Source organism: Geotrypetes seraphini, chromosome 6 (genome assembly GCF_902459505.1).
Source record: "Geotrypetes seraphini chromosome 6, aGeoSer1.1, whole genome shotgun sequence".
Lineage (NCBI taxonomy): Eukaryota > Metazoa > Chordata > Amphibia > Gymnophiona > Dermophiidae > Geotrypetes > Geotrypetes seraphini.
In genome coordinates, this window is record NC_047089.1 from 51,500,323 (window position 1) to 51,520,228 (window position 19,906).

The window sequence follows — 19,906 nt, forward strand, 5'->3', positions numbered from 1 at the left end:
CACTCGAGATTGTTGAATTATCATATTTTTCATCATAATTTTCACTTGTTATGCACATTATGTGAAATATCCTACAATGTGTGCGGCTGAAAGTGAGCAGTTTCTCACACCGGTAAAGTCTGGGCCTTGGTAAAGCATTGAAACTTTCTTTCCTATTGGGACTTTGCTTCCTAGAGCTTACTATCCCACACTGAGGATTCACTACACCATTAATAATTTCTTTATTATAGTGTGGTTCCTCCAACACAATCTCCTGTTAATATTTGCATTTACTATACCTATTTGTGACTTTTTAAGTATCAGAGGCAGAATGCAGGCAAATGTCTCATCTACAGCACACCCCTTTTAACACAGTGATGTCACTGAAAAGTTTTGATCCTCCATCTCATCTGCTGCTCTAGTAGGATAAGGAACATTAATTAGAATGGTGTAGCTTAGGGTGGGGAGGAGAGGAGGGAACAGGCAAATCAGAGCCTTGCTCTTCAACTCCCAGTCCTTAAGAAACAAACAAGTCACATTTTCAGAATGCTCCTAAAGAATATGCATGAGAGAAATTTCTATACTTACTAATTTCATTGTATATATATCTCCCTTATGCACATTCATTATGGTTATCTTGAAAACCTAACCCACTGGTAGCCCTTGATGACCAGGAGTGAATACCACTAACTTAGGGTAATATCTAAAACACTAGAGCCCAATCAAACCCAAGATTTTCAGTTTCTGCAGTAATCAAATCTGTCTGCTTGGTTTCAGTAGAAACCAAAACATCCACACACACCCCCTCCCAAATAACTGACAAAAAAGTATCCTCTCTGAGCCATCCCCTGCTTCCCCCATGATCATTCCTCTCCCCTCTCATTCCACCTGTAGGCCCTCTCCAGACTACTTTAAGGTAGTCTAGTGGCAGGAATAAACTCCATTCCTGCCCCATGCTGCTTACTCTATTGCAATGGCTGCCAAGACTGCCACAGGAAGTCTCAGCAGTCACTGTGATGGAGCAGCATCAAAGGGGAGAAAAAAATTGTTTTTTTCTTGTCTATGAAGACAGCACTAGACTACCAGGCCTACACATGAGATAAGTGATTTTTGGAGGGGGAGGAGAGTAGTAGTAGGATTTTGGCTGAAAATGACTAAATTTGGTCAGGCTCTATAAGATGGACTGCTATTATTTTCCTCAAGGTTCTATTATGCTTACTTTACTGTTTTCAATCCCATTTTCTTCCATTTCTAGGAAAAGTTCCAAGCTATCACATCTAATAGGCTCATTGTATGTTCACAGCATTGCCAGCCAACCAATCACGTCTTGATAAAAGAATGCACAAAATCCTTCTGTCAACATTTACAGTCCTGCATCATTTCTCAACTTTGCATACTGTTTTCTTTCTGAGTACTGAGGTTGCTATGTTAATCCACTTGAATCCAATACCTAAACTACTTCACAACCAGAGAAATCTACATTTTTCTTAAAAGCTCACAATAAAGCAAAAACATTTCAAATTGGGATGTCATACATTTTGAAACAAATTCAAAAGGAAAATGATTACCTCAACCATAAAGGATATAGACCTTTTAAATTGAAAAGTTTTATGTAATCTTTACCCCATTTCTCATTATAATAATGTAATGTTACATGCAGACAACCTAAGACCTAGCTGACTCTGTACTTGTGACTATATAACCCCAGTATATCTGCATTGTTTATTCACTGATAGGAGCACAGCTCTCAAAAGCTAGACAAAGATTAAGTTAGACCAGTAAGAAGATAATACAGTAAAACCTTGGTTTACGAGAATTATTCGTTCCGAAACCATGCTTGTAATCCAAAACACTCAAATATCAGAGCAAATTTCCCCATAGGAAATAATGGAAACTCAGACAATTCATTCCACAACCCAAAAACTTTAATACAAAATACTGTATGTACTTGTATTGCTAGACTTGCTCGTTTAGAACAGTCACTATACTCCCACAGCGTTAGAGAGAGAACCATAGGCTCAGTTGTGATGTGACGCATGTATACTTTATGTACTTGTATTGCAAGACTTTGCTTGTTTAGAATAGTCACTACACTCATGCAGTATCAGAGAGAGATGTCCTACATTTTAGAACAGTCACTAAACTCCTGCAGTGTCAGAGAAAGATGCAGCTCAGTTCTGATGTTGTGATGTGTGTATACTGTATGTACTTGTATTGCAAGACATTGCTTGTATATCAAGTTAAAATTTAATAAAATGTTTTACTTGTCTTGCAAAACACTTGCATACCAAGTTACTTGCAATCCAAGGTTTTACTGTACCTCCAATTTTCTTTGCTGGCCCATATTTCTACAAACTTTCAAAACAGGATTCTCATCATCAGTTTTCAAAATATCAGCATTTTCATTATCAATTACTGCAGCAGTATGATTAGTGTTGCTCATATTCCTCCTTTCACTTTCTGAATCTTCTACCAAGTCCAAACTAACATCAACTGAAATGTATTTTGGGAGTTGAGGTCTCTGGAAAACTGAGATAGCTGCACTTCTGCTATGAGGATATCTGAGGGAGAAGGGACTGTAGTTGAGCTTAGTAGTTAGTGTGAATAAGCAAACAGAAAAATGATGTCATATAAACACCATATAGTATATGTTGCTATTTATTACTCTGTCAATGTTGTGCATGCCAAATTTACCAAAACCTATATGACCTAACACAGAGAGTAAGAATTTTGGTTTTTATGCATTAAAAGGTGGCCACCTGGATTTTTATCATTCTCCAGTTGTTTAAGTCACTTTAATTTTTTATATAGGGTAGGCCAAAAGTAGGTATACAGTATTTATTATTTTACATGTGTCATGTATAACATTTGTGGGAATGTTTTGTATCAGTTACTTCATTTTACTTTTACAATTTTATTGTTCAGTACTGTATTATACCTTTTCAATACCTGTAAAATAAAAAATAAATACTGTATACCTACTTTAGGCCCACCCTGTATTTATTGGTATGGCTGCTTACGTATGTCTGAGAAGGAACTGTACAATTGTACTTCTGTCTACTTAGGCTAATAGTGAGACTAGCAAAGCAGAAGCAGCTTCCAAAATCTGCAATCATATCTTATTATCAGAACAAAGAAAGAAAACAGTGATCTAAATGATCATTTGTTGTACCTGCTAATTTCAATTATTGTGCATACATTTGTACTGCTATTTAAAAATAAACAGAGGTACAGACAAATCAAGCTAAATGTTGGCATAACCAGAAAAAGCAGTTACTTACCATAACAGGTGTTATCCTGGGACAGCAGACAGATATTCTCACAACCCACCCAACTCCCCTGGTTGGCTTCTTAGTTTGCTTACCGAACTGAAGAACCGTGAGCAGCGTCGGGTGGGAAGGCATTTGCGCATGCGCGGTGCAGGCAGTTTGCAAACTTTCTCAAGTTCTTAAAGTGGTGATGCACTTTTAAAGCTGAACGTACTGAGGCTCTGTGGATGACGTAACCCACATGTGAGAATATGCTGCCTGCTTGTCCTGGGTTAATGCTAGCTGCGTCAAAGGCTTGTGCATTTTTTTTTTTTTTTTTTAACACTACCACCTAAATCCTCTTGGTCTTCAAGTAAGTCATCCTACTCTGTACATTATGACAGAAGCTATATTGAAATCAAAGCATTAAATCACAAGGCTTTCCTATAGAGGAATGTAACCTTAACTGTCTAAAATTTTTTAAAGTATAAAGCATTTTTAAATGTATAAAGGGGCAAATCCAAAGTAGCATGGGACTGTTTACTTGTTCAATAAATATACCATATATACTCAAATACAAACCAAGATTTTTGAGCCCAAAAATAAGGGTCTTAGTTTATACCCATGTCTCCCCCACTCTGCTGCTGCCGCCACCCCTACTCCTACCCGCTGACAGCTACTATTCCCTCCCTCCCAAGAGTAAAAACTTTCCTGGTGGCCTAGCGGCGTGTTGGAGCAGGAGTAATTCCTGCTGGAAGTCTCAGCGGCCATTTTTACCGCAAAGAAAGAACAGGCAGGAGCAAGTGGGAATCACTCCTGCCCCAATGCGCCACTAAACCATCAGGAAATCACAGTAGGTCTGGGGGTGTTTTTACTCTTGCTTGGAAGGGAGAGAACATTAGCTGCTAGCAGGAGGGGGGTGGGAGGAGCTGAAGTCTGACAGTTGGGAGGGGATGTCAGCAACAGAGGGGGAAATTACCGAGAGAGTAGTAGGGCACTACAGGGAAGGCAAGGGGAGGATGGAAAATTATAAACCCTCTGGTTTATATTTGAATTACCATTTTTCCCTTAAAAAGGGGGGCAAAAATGGTATTCTGTCTATAATCAGATACATTTATATTTGAGTATATACGGTACTGAAAGTATCTGGTCTGCCTACCCAAGTGGCATTAAATGTAGCATTACAATACAAGTCAGTGGATCTCAGGGTAAGAATAGGGCACACATCTAAGATCGAAGTCCAACTACTCAGTTTTCCACAAACTAACAACCCCCCCCTTATTTATATGAATTCTATGAGCATCGGAGCAGTGTCAGGGCATTTAGCACTCCAGGCCACGATAGAAACCTCTACCGCAGCTTAGTAAAAAATTAAAAACTACCGGGGGGGGGGGGGGAGTAAATGCCATTTTCTGTTTCAGACAAAAAAACAAACAAACCCCCACAGCACATTTTCTGGAAGGTCACAAATGAGAAAAAATGATGGTTTCCAATTTAAAATGTTAGAAGGCAAATGCCCTCCCAAAAATGAGAGCATACACAGTTTTTCCCATGAAAGCTAAGTGAAGACTAGAAAAAGAAATGTGCAGAGCCTGGTAGATCTTATACTCTGACACATCCAAAGTTGCACTGCAGCTGTTTGAATATTTTTGAGGTTATGATTTCTTTTATTGAACAAACAGCAAAATATTTTATGCACTAATTGAAGGATGAAGCCCACCCCCAACCCCCCCCACCAAAAAAAAAATAAAATAAAAAAATCAATGATTGAACTACATCGGGTTTGTCCAATGAAACAGATCACAACCTTCAAGATAGAGGTTCCCTCAGGACTCATACATTTCAGCAGTTTAAAAATAAGGAAGTCCTAGAGAGATCACTTAAAAAAAACTGTTCAACAGTTTCATACATTCAAAAAACAAACAAAAGAACTCTCAACGCATCTATTAGTCTTCACACACTACCCAGGTATCTCATCAAATCCAAAAATGTGATGGCGAGATTTAGAAAAACAGAATATATAATTTTTGATATTAAAGTTAAGTATATTAAAAATGGTGCCCTGAAAACATCTTGTAAGAGGTAGAGAATTTTTTATATGAATAAATAAACAGAATTGCTCACTATTAAATGAAAGATTGTAGGCACCCCCCCAAAAAAAAAACCAAAACAAAAAAACAGCTCATCTAAGCAAAGTAACCCAAGTTATTCATGATCTGAAACAGTGACAGGATCCCAACAGTCTACAGTGCCTCCCCACCTCTGCTGTGCAGGGGGCCTTTGTGCACTTTTATGAGGAGGTTCCACTGAATTTAGAACATTGGTTATGGACACATAATGATCATATCGATCCAACATCTGAGTAATCTTCTCACGTGGCACCCCATGTTTATTCTTCCTAAGGAAAGACAAATTGTATATGTAAGTAAATGAAATAAGGTGATATATACAATATGCTAACAGGATTGGTTGGATGTGTTATTTTATTCTTTTTATAAACCTTATAGTGGGATGAATCGACCCATCACACAGCTGAAGGACTCTATCTACAAAACTGGGAACAGAAAGCCTATATTGATTGCTAGGAAACAGCAACTTCCAATTAAGTTTAGCATTTAGAACATATGTACTAAAGCTGTGGTAAAGCACTGTGCTAAAATACAGCCCAGATTTCTTTTATATTACCGTGTTTCCCTGAAAATAAGACAGTGTCTTATATTAATTTTTGGTCCCAAAAATGCACTAGGGCTTATTTTTGGTGATGGCTTATTTTTTCATCTCTCCCTTCCTCTCCTCCACCCCAATTCTTGTGCCACATTGCAGAGGGTTGTGTACCTTAGTAATCTGTTCCCCTTCCACATTTACTTTGGATGAAGGAAACAAAATAAAAAAAAAAAAAAAAGCCAAAACAAAAGCACTTCTAGAATCTTTGTAAGTACCCCTTTGCAGTTGGAACCCAAGAATAAGGACAAAGAGGAGAGGTCTAGCAGTGTTTCTCCACCTTTTCAATCCAAGTACCCCCTAAGCCAGTGGTCTCAAACTCAAACCCTTTGCAGAGCCACATTTTGGATTTGTAGGTACTTGGAATGCCTCAGAAAAAATAGTTAATGTCTTATTAAAGAAATGACAATTTTGCATGAGGTAAAACTCTTTATAGTTTATAAATCTTTCCTTTTGGCTAAGTCTTAATAATAATATTGTCATTTATAGCTAAAGAGATATATGATCAAGAAACTGTTTTATTTTACTTTTGTGATTATGATAAACATACCGAGGGCTTCAAAATAGTACCTGGCGGGCCGCGAGTTTGAGACTACTGATCTGGATACATCCAAATGTGCTGCTAGCAGGAATGTACCAACCCGTGCCCTAAAGCACAAGAGACCTGCTATCTATTCTGAACCTTAAGCGAAATGACTGCAAGGCCCTTCTTAATGCCCTCCTAGAGAAACGTCAGGACTAAGGCAATCAGTGCCTGAAAAAGCTTCTTATTTCTGTTATTGCATCATGTTCTAAATGTCTTTCAAGCCTTTGTTTAGGAGGTGACCGTCACTGGTTTCATGGACCTGAAGCAAGTTGGCACAACAAAATCTGAATAGCCTCTTTGTTCTAGAGTCTCACGCTCAAAAGCAATGCCATAAACCCAAAGTGTTCTGGATCGTCCAAAGCAATTGGCCCTGCGACAGCAGAGTTATATGAAGAAGTAGCCTGAAGATTCTGTCCCTCTGCAGTCGCACTAGATCAATGTACCAGAGCTGTTTTGGCCAATCCGAGGCTAACAGAATGACCAATCTCTGATGAAACACTATCTTTCGAATGACCCTGGCAGGCCTGATGTGGGCCACCGCTGCACAAAGGTGTCCATATCTGCACTTCCTGGTTTGTACCTTTGGCTTAAGAGCCTTACAGCCTTCTTGTTAGATGCTATTGGCATTGTACCTTTTGCTGAAGAACCTTACAGCCTTCTTGTAGAAAGGAATATTAAGTAAATGAAGCAGATGGAGGACTTAATTCTTAGATCATTATGATATGAGAGACAGTGATGAGTATATATGGTTTTAAAATTTTGTGGCTGTACAAGGAACTGGGAAGCATAATATAATATGATTTTGGATATGGTTTGATATCTAAGAAATTAATATTATTATTATGATTATATAAAGCATGAATGGCTGCAAGAGCTTTAGCAGCATTAAGCATAAGGAATATGTACATTAATGTATGTGTATGTATTATAGAATTATGCAGCAGCCTATGTAAACCCTTGAGAAAGCTTGCAATTTTGGCAAAATGAAGCCTACAATTTTGGTGAAACGGGTCTCGTCAAGGGTTGTGACTGCCTGCTACATTTGAGATAAGTAAATCTGAAGATACATTGAACTGTATTTCAAACGAATGTGGTTTTAAAATTAGACTTGATGGGGAAGATTTTATAAATATTAATATTAAAAGAAAGAAAGAATTATATAATAAATAAATAAAGGAGAATAAGAGTTAAAAAAGGAAGAAGTTTTTTTAAGATCAATGAATGAAACATGGAACCTTGACAGACTTGGCTAAGATTTATTCCCTGTTACCAAGCAGCTTTCTGAGATCCTTTTTCTCCCCCTTTTTACACCTTATGCTTTGGCAGTGGGATCTTTTTGTCATTTTGGGACAGGAACCACTCCCCAGGATCCAGGGTATGCCAGATCAGATAGTCAGCTTGAACACTGTCCACTCCTGCTACATGAGCTGCAGAAAGCACCTGTAGGTGAACTTCCACCCACTGAACTAACCCGTGGGCTTCTAACCTTAGGGGAGCACTTCTGGTGCCTCCCTGCCAGTTTACATATGCCACAGCATATGTAAACTGGCATTGTCCGAGAAGACCCTCATTGTTTTGCCTTCAAGAGTGCTCTCCAGCATCCGAAGTGCTAACCGATTGGCTCTCTAGCCAACTGACTGACCACTTTCTACAGTTTATTTTATTGAATATACTGCCTTCCTTATGCAATAAGAGCAGTTCACAAATTTTCTGAAAGGGCAACCATTTTCTCTGACATCCCCAGCCATAATGGCTAGTATCCATCATCACGTAGAAACCCCCTCTTCATCAGCATCTCTGGCCGAAGCTACCATTTCAGGCTATGACACATTTCTGGAGTCCAGGCCAATAGCCTGTGAAGAGAGTCTGTCTGGGCTGACCATCACTCCACAGCATGGCTTGCAAGGGATATAAATGCGCCTTCGCCCAAGGGACCACCTCTTTGGTTGCAATCACTGACCCAAGCACCTTAAGTTAATGCCAGGCCGTGGGAGCCTGCAGCTCTAAAGTTTCCATAATCTGGCGTCTCAACTTCTGCCTACATGGCTCTGGAAGAAAAACATGGCCCACTACCATGTCGAATCAAATTTCCATGTATTCCAGGGATTGAGATGGCTTCAGGCGGCTTTTTCAAAAATTGATTATCCATCCCAGACCCTGTAATGTCTGAATAACCTGTTCCACTGCTATCTCCCTCCCAGCCTTGAATGTGGCTCTGATTAGCCAATCATCCACATATGGGTGCATCTCTATCCCTGACTTGCGCAGGAGTGCTGCTGCAACCACCTTGGTGAATGTCCGTAGCGCTGTTGCGAGCCCAAAACTGAGAACTGAAAATGTCTCTCCAACATGTGAAACTACAGGTACCATCTGTGAGCAGTAAAGATAGGAATATGCTCTGTCAAATCCAATGAGGCTAGAAATTCCCCTGGTGCCAGAGGCAATTATCAATCTCACGGTCTCCATATACAAGTAACATAATAACATAGTAAATGATGCAGATAAAGGTCCATCCAGTCGACCCATAAGTTATACCCATTTAAAAATACATAATTAAATTAACTTGTCTCTTCATTGATATTTCTCGGGCGTAGGCTGTAAAGTCTGGTATTGTCCTGAAGTTGCCGTCCAAAGTCACTCCAGCCTATCCAAACATCTCGTTGTTTGCAGGATATCTACTGTAAAGTCTGGCCAATAATTTCCTCATGTTCCATATTAGTGGAGTTCCACTGATGCGCACCCCAGCCCATCCTACACTGAATCACCAAATATGGGACACAGACCGCGCAGGTCTGTCCAATATCTGCCTTAGTTCTTTAATTTACATCCTTCATTTTCTAATTAGAGATCCTCTATTTTTATCCCATGCTTTTTTGAATTCCATCACCGTTTTCATCTCCACCACTTCCCTCGGGAGGGCATTCCAGGCATCTACCACCCTCTCCATGAAAAAGAAATTCCTAACATTGCTCCTAAGTCTTCCTCCCTGTAACCTCAAATTATGCCCTCTAGTTTTACCATTTTTTCTTCTCTGGAAAAGATTTGGTTCTATATTAATACCTTTCACGTATTTAAATATCTGTATCATATCTCCCCTGTCCTTCCTCTCCTCCAGAGTATACATATTTAGGTCTTCCAGTCTCTTCTCATACTTCTTTTTGTTCAAACCCCTTACCATTTTCGTCACCTTCCTCTGGACCACTTCAAGTCTTTTTATATCCTTCGCCAGATATGGCCTCCAAAACTGAATACAATACTCCAAGTGTAGCCTCACCAATGACCTACAAGGTGAATGCTGGGTACTATCAAGAAAGGTATTACAACCAGAACGAAAGAAGTTATCCTACCATTGTATCGGGCGATGGTGCGCCCACATCTGGAGTACTGCGTCCAATATTGGTCACCGTATCTTAAGAAGGATATGGCGATACTCGAGAGGGTTCAGAAAAGAGCGACACAATTGATAAAAGATATGGAAAACCTTTCATATGCTGAAAGATTAGAGAAACTTGGGCTCTTTTCCCTGGAGAAGCAGAGACTTAGAGGGGACATGATAGAGACTTACAAGATCATGAAGGGCATGGAGAAAGTGGAGAGGGACAGATTCTTCAAACTTTCAAAAACTACAAGAACGAGAGGGCATTCGGAAAAATTAAGAGGGGACAGATTCAGAACCAATGCTAGGAAGTTCTTCTTCACCCAAAGGGTGGTGGACATCTGGAATGTGCTTCCAGAGGGTGTGATAGGACAGAGTACGGTTTTGGGGTTCAAGAAGGGATTAGATAATTTCCTGAAGGAAAAGGGGACAGAAGTGCCTTCAGCGCTATAAGTGTTAAATAGTAGTAATAGTACTACCATTGAGTGAACCCAGCAAAATGCCCAGGCTCTCAATAGGAGGGACCAAATTTTTCTGTATCTAAGGCCTATCAAGTCCTGTCTCATTTGTCTGCCCCCAGTCTGGTAGTTCTCCTCCCTTCCTCACCTGCAATCTAGCATTTCCTAGACCTGATGGGCCGCCACGTGAGCGGACTGCTGGGCGTGATGGACCTCTGGTCTGACCCAGCAGAGGCACTGCTTATGTTCTTATCAATACCTCCCTTCTTCTGCTGGTTACTCCTCTTTCTAAACAGGCTAGTATCCTTGTGGCTATCACACTGTTTTAGATGCCTTTAGATTTTCAGACACAATCACCCCTGTCTCAATGTGCCCTTCTTCCTCCCTTCTGTGTCCCAATACATCCCACATCCTCCTTCTTATTTGCCTCCCTCCCGCAGGTGTTACTGCCTGTGGCCAGCTTCCTCCTCCCCGCCGTACTTCTCTTCTCAAAGCCACAGCCTCGGTTTCTACATGCGGCCCGAAGCTGATCTTGAAGCTTTCCCTTCCTGTCCCAATGTGCCCCTCTTCCTCCTCAATTGCCTCCCTCCCGTGGCTGTTACCTCCTATGGCCAGCTCTCTCCTACCTGTCATACTTCTCTTCTCAAAGCCACAGCTGTGGGTCCTGCACATAGCCTGCATCTGACCCAGAAGCCTTCTCTCTCTTCTGGTCTAGTGTATCTTCCTCCTTTCCCTGAGCCTCCCAGAGCTGCCCCATGCGCTCGCTCCTGCCTCCAGGAGAATAGTGACAACACTGTAAATATGCATACAGCTAAATATACTAATAAGAAGAGTTTAATAAACTGAATGGTAGTAGTAATTAATGGTGATAGTGAAAATGAAAAGATCATTCATGCACACACAAACAGGAAACCAAATCCCTCAAATAATTAAAAAGAAAAAAAATGATCAAGACCTCAATTCACAGACAAAACAATGCAGTGCAGAACATCTAACATGCAAATTGTCAATTATGTTTTACCTAGAAATTTGCAACATGAACTAGACTTATTAGCAAACCAACAAATAGTCATTGTTTGTCTCAACACTGTCATTCTTCAACTAGTTTACACTAGTGCACGATATCCATACTCAATGACACAGCATAAATGAGAAAATATGGAATAAATCATCACATGTTCCTTACTTTTCCAGTTCCACAGCGTCAAGCTTCCACCATGTGTCTGGTTCATGGAATTGCACCCTATAATCTTTTTCTATGGCCTATAACAAAATTCACACAAACAGAAGTTATTAATTTTGAGAGGAAAAAAATAAGAATCTAGTGTTACAAAAAAAAAAGTGAAATGTGGTCTTACCTGCTCTTTTCCTTTCCTTGACTCCTGCTAGATCAGTCCAGATCTAACAACAGACTGAAAAATTATAACTTGGAACTCTGCAGTGACATCATCAACAGCATAGGGATTATGATTGCTGCACTTGTCCAGGTTTTGCAACATCTGGGTAGGTAGAACCAACATTTCAGCCATCAAGCTGTGGCTTTATGCAGGGTGTGCTGCGAGGTCTGCAGTTTGTCTTGATACAGTACGTCCCCAAACCTGACTGGTTAGAGCTTGAGACAAACTGCAATCATCATGATGCCAGCTGTGAAACCCTAAGTAAGCATAAGGATTGATGCAACCCTGAAACCAGTCAGCATACTATTAACACAGCTGATACCTAAAAAGAAATTTAGACAGTCACTCCTGCTTACACCGGTGCCAATTTCAAAATGGCCATCGAGACTGCTGTGGCAAGTCATTTCCATTGAGCAGAAGCACTAAGGAAAGAACAAGTAGGCTTTATTCCTATTCCTAAAGAGGCCACTAAACCACCAGGGTTTGTGGTAGGCCCAGGGCTTTGCCAGGGGATCAGCTGTGGCAGCCCAGAGAAAGGCAGCAGGCACAACATTTTCATCTTCGGCTCCAGCTGAAACAGTGGAAAATTTCAGCAGATTTGGTTTCAATTGGCCTCTAGCCTTGATCAAGGCCTCCCCAAGGAAAAGTCAAAATGAACCTCCACTTGCCAGACAGAGTCCCTATGACTCCGATCAGAACTCAAATAGAAGCCAAACTCAAATGTAGGCCAATGAAGTTGAGGGCTTAGGACCCTTCTACAAAACTGATATCACCACGAAAAAGCCTTGGCTTCTTCACCTAATCTTTTCAATGACCATGCTGTAAACCAAAAGGGATTCAAGTTATCAAAGAGGACTGAACCCTTAACACAGAAGTCCCCAATCCTGCGGCAAAATCAGAGAGGTGTCCACTACATGTGTACCAAGTTCTGTAGGACCAGTTAGACATAATAAAGACGACAAGATACAGTGTTCCACTATCCCATGCAGCACTCTACATATTAATAATTACCAGAGGCCACAGCAAAATCACATCTATGCCCTCTCAGTTGAACTCTTCTTCTACTGAAGAACTGTCCAGCTTTGCATGTTCTAGCATGCTACTATGACATCAAAAGTTAGACAATTCTAATGATGTACTATAGTTTGGAAGGGCCAGGGATCCAATTCCCATTTGCCCAGGCAGAAGACTGATTCAGGAAGTTCACCTGAACATTCTGAACGCCAGCAATGTGCACTGCTGAGATTATCTGCAGCTTTACCTTCGTCCAATAAACCAGTGTTTCTCAACTCGGTCCTCAAGTACCCCCTTGCCAGTCAGGTTTTCAGGATATCCACAATGAATATGCATCAAAGAAATTTGCATATAATTGTAGTAGTGTATGCAAATCAAGTGTATCCCTGTTTTTGATACAGTAGAATCTCAGTTAACTGGCATTCTCAACCAACCAGCAAAAAAAAAATCACCAGTGGGGGAAACCCCCCTCTAAAACATCCCCTGAAGCACCAGCGGCAGTGGTTCTGAGCCACAACTCCCTCCCTCAAGCTTTGAAGCAGCAGAAGCAGGCAGCAGTCCTGAGCCACAAATCCACTCGCTACCTCCCTCCCTTCCTTTCCCAAAGCGGCAGCTGGTCAGCAGGAGGCAGCGATCAAAACAGGCTGCGCTTGACCAGCCCCCACAGGGCTGGCTGTGAGCAGCCTGTTTTGAGTGTTGCCTCCTGCTGACTGGTTGCGTTGGAAATAATAAGTGTCCCACTATCCCGTGCAGCACCCTACATATTAATAATTACCAGAGACCACAGCAAAATCACATCTATGCCCTATCAGCTGAACTCTTCTGCTAAAGAACTGTTCAGCCTTGGGTGTTCTAGCATGCTACTATGACGTCAAATGTTAGACTGTTAGTCTCAGCCAAACTGGGAAGGAGCCCACACAGCCTGCACTCAAGCTCCTCACAGAATCAGAGATGCGAGCAGCAACGCTGGGGACAGCCCCTGAGCTCTAAAAAAAATACCAGTAGGCTGGCTAGCTAGGTATCTCCGAGGGGCTGATCCTGCTAGCAACAGACTTCCATCGTGCAAGTCTGCATCTTCTCCCAGACAGAGGTCCCACCAAGTGGGTACCTCCAGACACTGAGCCTCCAAAGATCACAAATATACAAAAATAAAACGGAGCAGAGCAGATTAAACATACTTCTGAGCAACTTTGCTTGCAGAAAACAAACTGAGGGGGAAGGAGCAGCTCCCTGGAAAGGAGGTGGAGTTGGAAAACATGATTGACAGTTTTCTACAAGCAACTTGCTGGCTGGGATACAAAACTCTCGCTTTCAGGACCAATAGACCCATTGCACTAGAGCACAATTTACAAGAAAAGGATTATGGTTGAGTTCCAGACATGATAGGCAACATGGAAGGCAACAAGGATAAGTTGGTCCTGCCACATTTGGAACACTATTTAAAATCAATGGGAATTTTCTGGGATATGTCAGGAAAAATAGCAGAAATGAAATCAAATGACTCTATGATGACTGAAAAAATGAAATTTATTCGACCAGGTTGCTCAAGGTGCCCTAAGAGGATCTAATGAGCTATGGAAAAAGAAATCTATTACGATATAAGTTCTTAAGAGGAAGAAAATACCTGGTCCCATGCAGGAAAAATCACGAAGAACAGCCACAGCAAGGGGAGAAAATAATGGCAAACTTGCTGAGTGGTAGAAACTAAGATGGTGCGAGCTGAGAGGAGAACTGAGAAATATGTCCTCTCTCTGCTCTGCAGAAAAATAAAGATCGCCTTGGTCCCGTGTATCAACGGTGGGTAGAAAGACATAGTGGACACTGCCAAAAGCTTCTGGGATAAGTAAATGCTAGGAAGAGTCTCCACACTAGGACTCCACCTGTCCAATGTCATCACCCATGTGTGGATAAGCTGTCCTGCTTGTCCTCAGAGAATAGTAGATTTTTCTCTGTTTTGGTCACAGTCGCTCCTCCCATTCCTCATTCTGCAAGGCATACCTATACTTCAGCCTTGGCTGACTTCCAGAATTCACTAATTATGTTCTGTACCTGCTTTACCAAAGTGTTTTTTGCTAAAATATCAAATCCACGCTGACTTTATCCATATCAAATTCATTGACGTCCTTCAAACTCTTGCCTCCAACTCTTGCTCTCTCTCTGCTACATTTACTTCCCTCCTTGATGTGCCTCTACCTTCAAATCTCTCTTCACTTTCTGTCCAGACTATGGCTGAGTATTTCCATAACAAGGTTCACAAAGTTGATCTTGAATTCCCTGCCAGGTTATCTCCTTATCCCCTTCCTCCTCTCCCTGTCACCCTTTCTTCCTTTTCTAAAATCACAGAAAAAAAAAAGAAAAAAAGAAAAATTTCACATGTCTCTTCGTTCCTCCAATTTCATTCCCACCCATCTACTCAGCTTGTTGTCATCCCTTCCATCTGTCATATCACTTTACATTGCAACTGTTCCTGATGCCTTCAAACATGCTGCAATTACACCACACTTCAAAACTTTCAGTAGACCCTACCTACCCTTCCATCTCCTTCTTTCCTTTTGCATCAAAGCTACTTGACCATGTTGTTTTTACTGTATTAATCTTCTATCATCTTATCAGTGGCGTACCTAACATATGTGACACCCAGGGCCCATCATTTTTAGGCACCCCCCCATCTGTATGAAAACATGATTTTTAGTAACAATCCACACGTCACACATGAGTACCTAGGAAAAGGCAGCATCTTACATACTGCAATGAGCAGTACAACATCAATACACTCATTGTAAAACTAAACAAGCCAGACTAGTACAGATCAATCCTGCAGTCAATCATAACAAAAAACCATGTCTTTCGAACACACAAAACACCTTCGCCTAGTATGGAATATGTAATCACAAACTAACCCCTCCCTCTTTTACAAAACTGTAGTTTGGATTTTAGCCACGGTGGTAACAGTTCTGACGCTCATAGAATTCTGAGCATCAGAGCTGCTACCACCACAGCTGGCGCTAAAAAACGCTCCACAGTTTTGTAAAAGGGGGGATAAAATAGAAATACATAGACAAAGGTTAAATTGAACCAGCAAAAAGCTGGACTCTGCATACAATGCACCACAGAAACAGTGACACATGTCTCCTAAAGCAATAAATAGACATTTTTTTTCTACCTTTGTCTTCTGTGGTTTCTGCTTTCCTCATTTTCTTGTAACTCTCTTCCTTCCATCCACTGTTTGCCGTCTCTCTTCCCCTATATGGCATCTTCTCTCCTTCTATGCCCCTTCCAGAAACTGTATGCCTCCCCTTCCATCTCTCCTTTTATCCCCATTGGTCTGGCATCTCTCTCCTCTCTTTCCCTCTCCCACACCTCTCCTCTGCAATTCCTTTTCAATTTATTTTCTGCATCTGTCTAGATTACATTCTTACTACCCTCTCATCAATTTCCTTTTTTACTGTCTACCTAAAGCTTGCCACCTCTTTCCCTCACCTCTCCAGTGTTTCCCTAACTCAATCCTTTTCTCCCCATCATGTGCCCTCCTTTTATTTATCCCCTCCTTCCATCATGTACCCTCTTTCTCTAATCCTTCCAACTAGTATCTTCTCCTCTCTTTGTCCACTTCCATCCAGCGTCTGCTCCTTTCTTTCTTTCCTCCCATTTCCTTCCTACATTTGCTCCCTTATCTCTCCCATCTGCACTTCCATCCAGCATAGGCTCCCCACTACCATCCAATGTCTGCCCTTCTCTCTCCATCCACCCCTCTTCAATCAGCATCTGCCCCCTTTCTTTCCCTCCAATATCCTTCCTCCTGTCTCTCCCCTTTCTCTGTACATCAATTCCATCAGCACCACCCTTCCATACCACCCTGCCCCCTTTCTTTCCCTCCACCATTCTTCCATTCCAGCAGTCCTGCTCCTTTCTCTCCCTTCATGCTGCAAAGTCCTGCGATGACTGTAGCTGCCGGCTGCCAGTCCACACCACTCTGACGTACTTGCTCTGGAGCAGACTTGGCAGCCGCATGCTGGAAGGTCCCGCGATGACTCATCTGCTGGCTCTGCTCCGGAAGAAGTAAGTTACGTCGGAGGTGGTGGACCCGGCAGATGCAGGGAGCTGCGGCAAAGTCCCGCAATGACTGCGTCTGCTGGGTCCACCCCCTCCGACGTAACTTACTTCTTCTGGAGCAGAGCCGGCAGACGAGTCATCGCGGGACCTTCCTGCACCTCAGCGTGGCTGCTGACTCTGCTGCAGAGAAAGTAAATCAGAGGTAACGTGACCATTTATTTTTTTCATCAAAAGGGGACATCTATTAATTGACTGTGTATCCTTTCTTTCATTTCTTTCTTTCTGCACTCAGGCCCAACAATTGTCCCTTTCTATTCCCTCCCTCCTTCCTTCCCGTGTCCTTAGTGCCCCCAGTGCCTCCGTCCTGTGTCCTTAGTGCCCCCAGTGCCTCCGTCCTGTGTCCTTAGTACCCCCAGTGCCTCCGTCCCGTGTCCTTAGTACCCCCAGTGCCTCCGTCCCGTGTCCTTAGTGCCCCCGGTGCCTCCTTCCTGTGTCCATAGTGCCCCCAGTGCCTCCGTCCTGTGTCCACAGTGCCCCCAGTGCCTCCGTCCTGTGTCCATAGTGCCCCCAGTGCCTCCGTCCTGTGTCCATAGTGCCTCCTTCCCGTGTCCTTAGTGCCTCCTTATGACCCCCACTGCCTTCCAGATTTTGTCCACCCCCAAAGCCAGCCTGCCTGCCTACCTCTCTTCCTCCCTCCCTGCCGCGCTAAAGCCAGCCAGCTTGCCTGCCTACATCCTTCCCTCCATGCCGCGGGAAAAAAAAAAGCCTCTCTCCTTCCTTTCCCCCGGTCCGCATCGCTGCAGTCTTACCTCCCCGCTGCTGTTGCTAATCCCTGACAACAAGTCTTCTTTCCGACGTCAATTCTGACGTCGGAGAGGACGTTCTGGGCCAGCCAGGCAGTGATTGGCTGACCCGGAACATCTTCTCCAATGTCAGAATTGACGTCGGAAAGAAGACTTCTTTTCGGCGATTAGCAGCAGCAGCAGGGAGGTAAGATTGCAGTGGCGTGGACCAGGGGAAAGGAAGGAGATGCAGGTCCAGTTGCACAGTAGGGCAGGAGGACCCGGACCTGGCTGGCTGTGTGCCCCCCCTCTTGGTACGTCACTGCATCTTATGCTATTTCTGATCCACTACAATCTGGCTTTTGCCCTCTCCATTCTAAAAAACAGCCCTCACCATATTCTCCAGCCATTCGCCAAAGTTCCTGATTCAAGGGTCTTTACTGAATCTTCATCCTTCATGACCTATCTGATACTTTTGTCATCACTGTCATCGCTGACCACCACCTAACTCCTTGTAGGTGATACTGTCAGCTAAAAGTCCACCTTTTTGAGGCTGCTTTTAATTGTTAACCACTTATTCACTTTTCAAATGCCCATGTATCACAATAATAAATTAAATTCCCTAATTTCTTATTTGTCCTGTTTGTCAACTAGATTGTGAACTCTGTAAAAAAGGAACTCTCTCTTACACGTTGATATACAGCACTGCTTATGTTTAGTAGTAAGGAGGAAGAGGGGTAATAACCTCCATTCTTGATATAACAAAGTACATGGACTAAAACTCAACCTGCTACTCCAGAGGTATATGCAAGGTTTTGGAAACCACCACTCTTCTTTCCATTGTCCTGCAGGGATACATCATAAATATATAAAAAATTAACTAATGTTTAACTCTGATGAATCACATTGAGCATCCACTGATTGGTAGCATTAATAATAATAACTTTATTTTTATATACCGCAGTACCACAAACAGTTCAGAGCGGTTTACAGAGTAGGAGACTGTACATTTACAGCGATGATACAATGCGAACTGTACATATTCAGTAAAGTTAATTTATACAGTAAAGAAACAGAGTAGGTTTATCATACAGGAGACAGTACATATACAGCAGAGTTAAGTATGTAGTGGTGAGTCAGTGCGAGAGGCCAACTAAAGAGGTAGTCTTTAGTTATTTGGTGATGGGGGAGGTTCGAGAAATTTGTCGTAGAGGAAAGATTTGAGAGATTTCCTGAAGGATAAGTAACATGGGGCAGATGAAATAAGGGTGGTCAGGCAGTTTGTCCATCTGCCAGCTTGGTATGAGAGGGTTCTGTTGAAGAATCTTTTGTAGGTGCATCCCTTTGGGGATGGGTAGGTAAACAGGTTGGTATTACGTGTGCTTGTGGCTTTGGGGAACACGAAGTGGTGAGACAGATAAATCGGTGATAAGCCAGTTAAGGTTTTAAAGCAGAGACAGGCGAATTTGAAGATGACTCTCGCTTCTATTGGCAGCCAGTGTAGTTTTCTATAATAAGGGGTGATGTGGTCTGACTTTTTGAGGCCAAAGATCAGGCGGACTGCCGTGTTTTGGATAAGTCTCAGTCGCTGGATGGTTTTCTTGTAGGAGCCTATGTAAATTATATTACAGTAATCCAGTGTGCTTAGGATTAGGGATTGAACCAGCAGTTTGAAGGAGGGGAAGTCGAAGTAATGTTTGATGGTGCGAAGTTTCCAGAGGGTATAAAAGCATTTTTTGACCTGGGTGTTGGTGTGGTCTTCGAAGGTCAGGCAGCGGTCTAGGATGACTCCCAGGATTTTGATGGTGGGGTTAATAGGATAAGTTAGGCCGTTGAGTTGTAAGGTGGTGGTCGTTAATTTGTGGTTGGGACTTGCTAGGAAGAGTTTGGTCTTTTCTGGATTTAGTTTCAGTTTGGACTGGGTGGTCCAGTGTTCGACCATTGTAAGTATTACAGACCCACTCCAAGAAAAACAGGTGGAAATTGCCTCCCACTTGGGCTATGCAAAGCAGGTCCTCTGCAACTTTTTGCGTTTCCTTGACTTCCATACAGAACTTTCTGGTGCTCTGAAAAGTCTTATTCTTCTGGAGCCTGCCAGTTAGGAGGTAAGACAGTTTTCCTCACCTGACCAAGCTTCTCCCAAATATTGATAACAACTCTACCTGATGAGTCTGGAGGAGGAATGGGGACAATCTTCCAGCAACCTTTAAAGCCAAGTGTCATCCAGGTTCTTGACTGGCTTCACCAGTCATCCCTGATGAGCAGCCTCCTCCTAGTAGAGAATTTATGACT

The 19,906-nt window shown here is 42.4% G+C and overlaps 1 protein-coding gene across 3 annotated transcripts in view; it reads right to left on the bottom strand.

The window, feature by feature from the left end:
• LOC117362283 (formin-like protein 20) overlaps nt 1-19,906 on the bottom strand; it is a 125,837-nt gene that overhangs the window by 20,346 nt on the left and 85,585 nt on the right. For 2 of the 3 annotated variants that reach the window (XM_033948464.1, XM_033948465.1), the window contains exons 5-6: nt 11,555-11,631; nt 1,887-5,625 (exon numbers count right to left, since the gene is read on the bottom strand). In XM_033948464.1, coding sequence (XP_033804355.1) covers nt 5,433-5,625; nt 11,555-11,631 — 270 coding nt within the window. In that variant the 3' untranslated portion in view covers nt 1,887-5,432. Of the gene's footprint in view, nt 1-1,886; nt 5,626-11,554; nt 11,632-19,906 lie in introns of those variants that run through there. The other variant, XM_033948467.1, reaches the window with a different exon arrangement.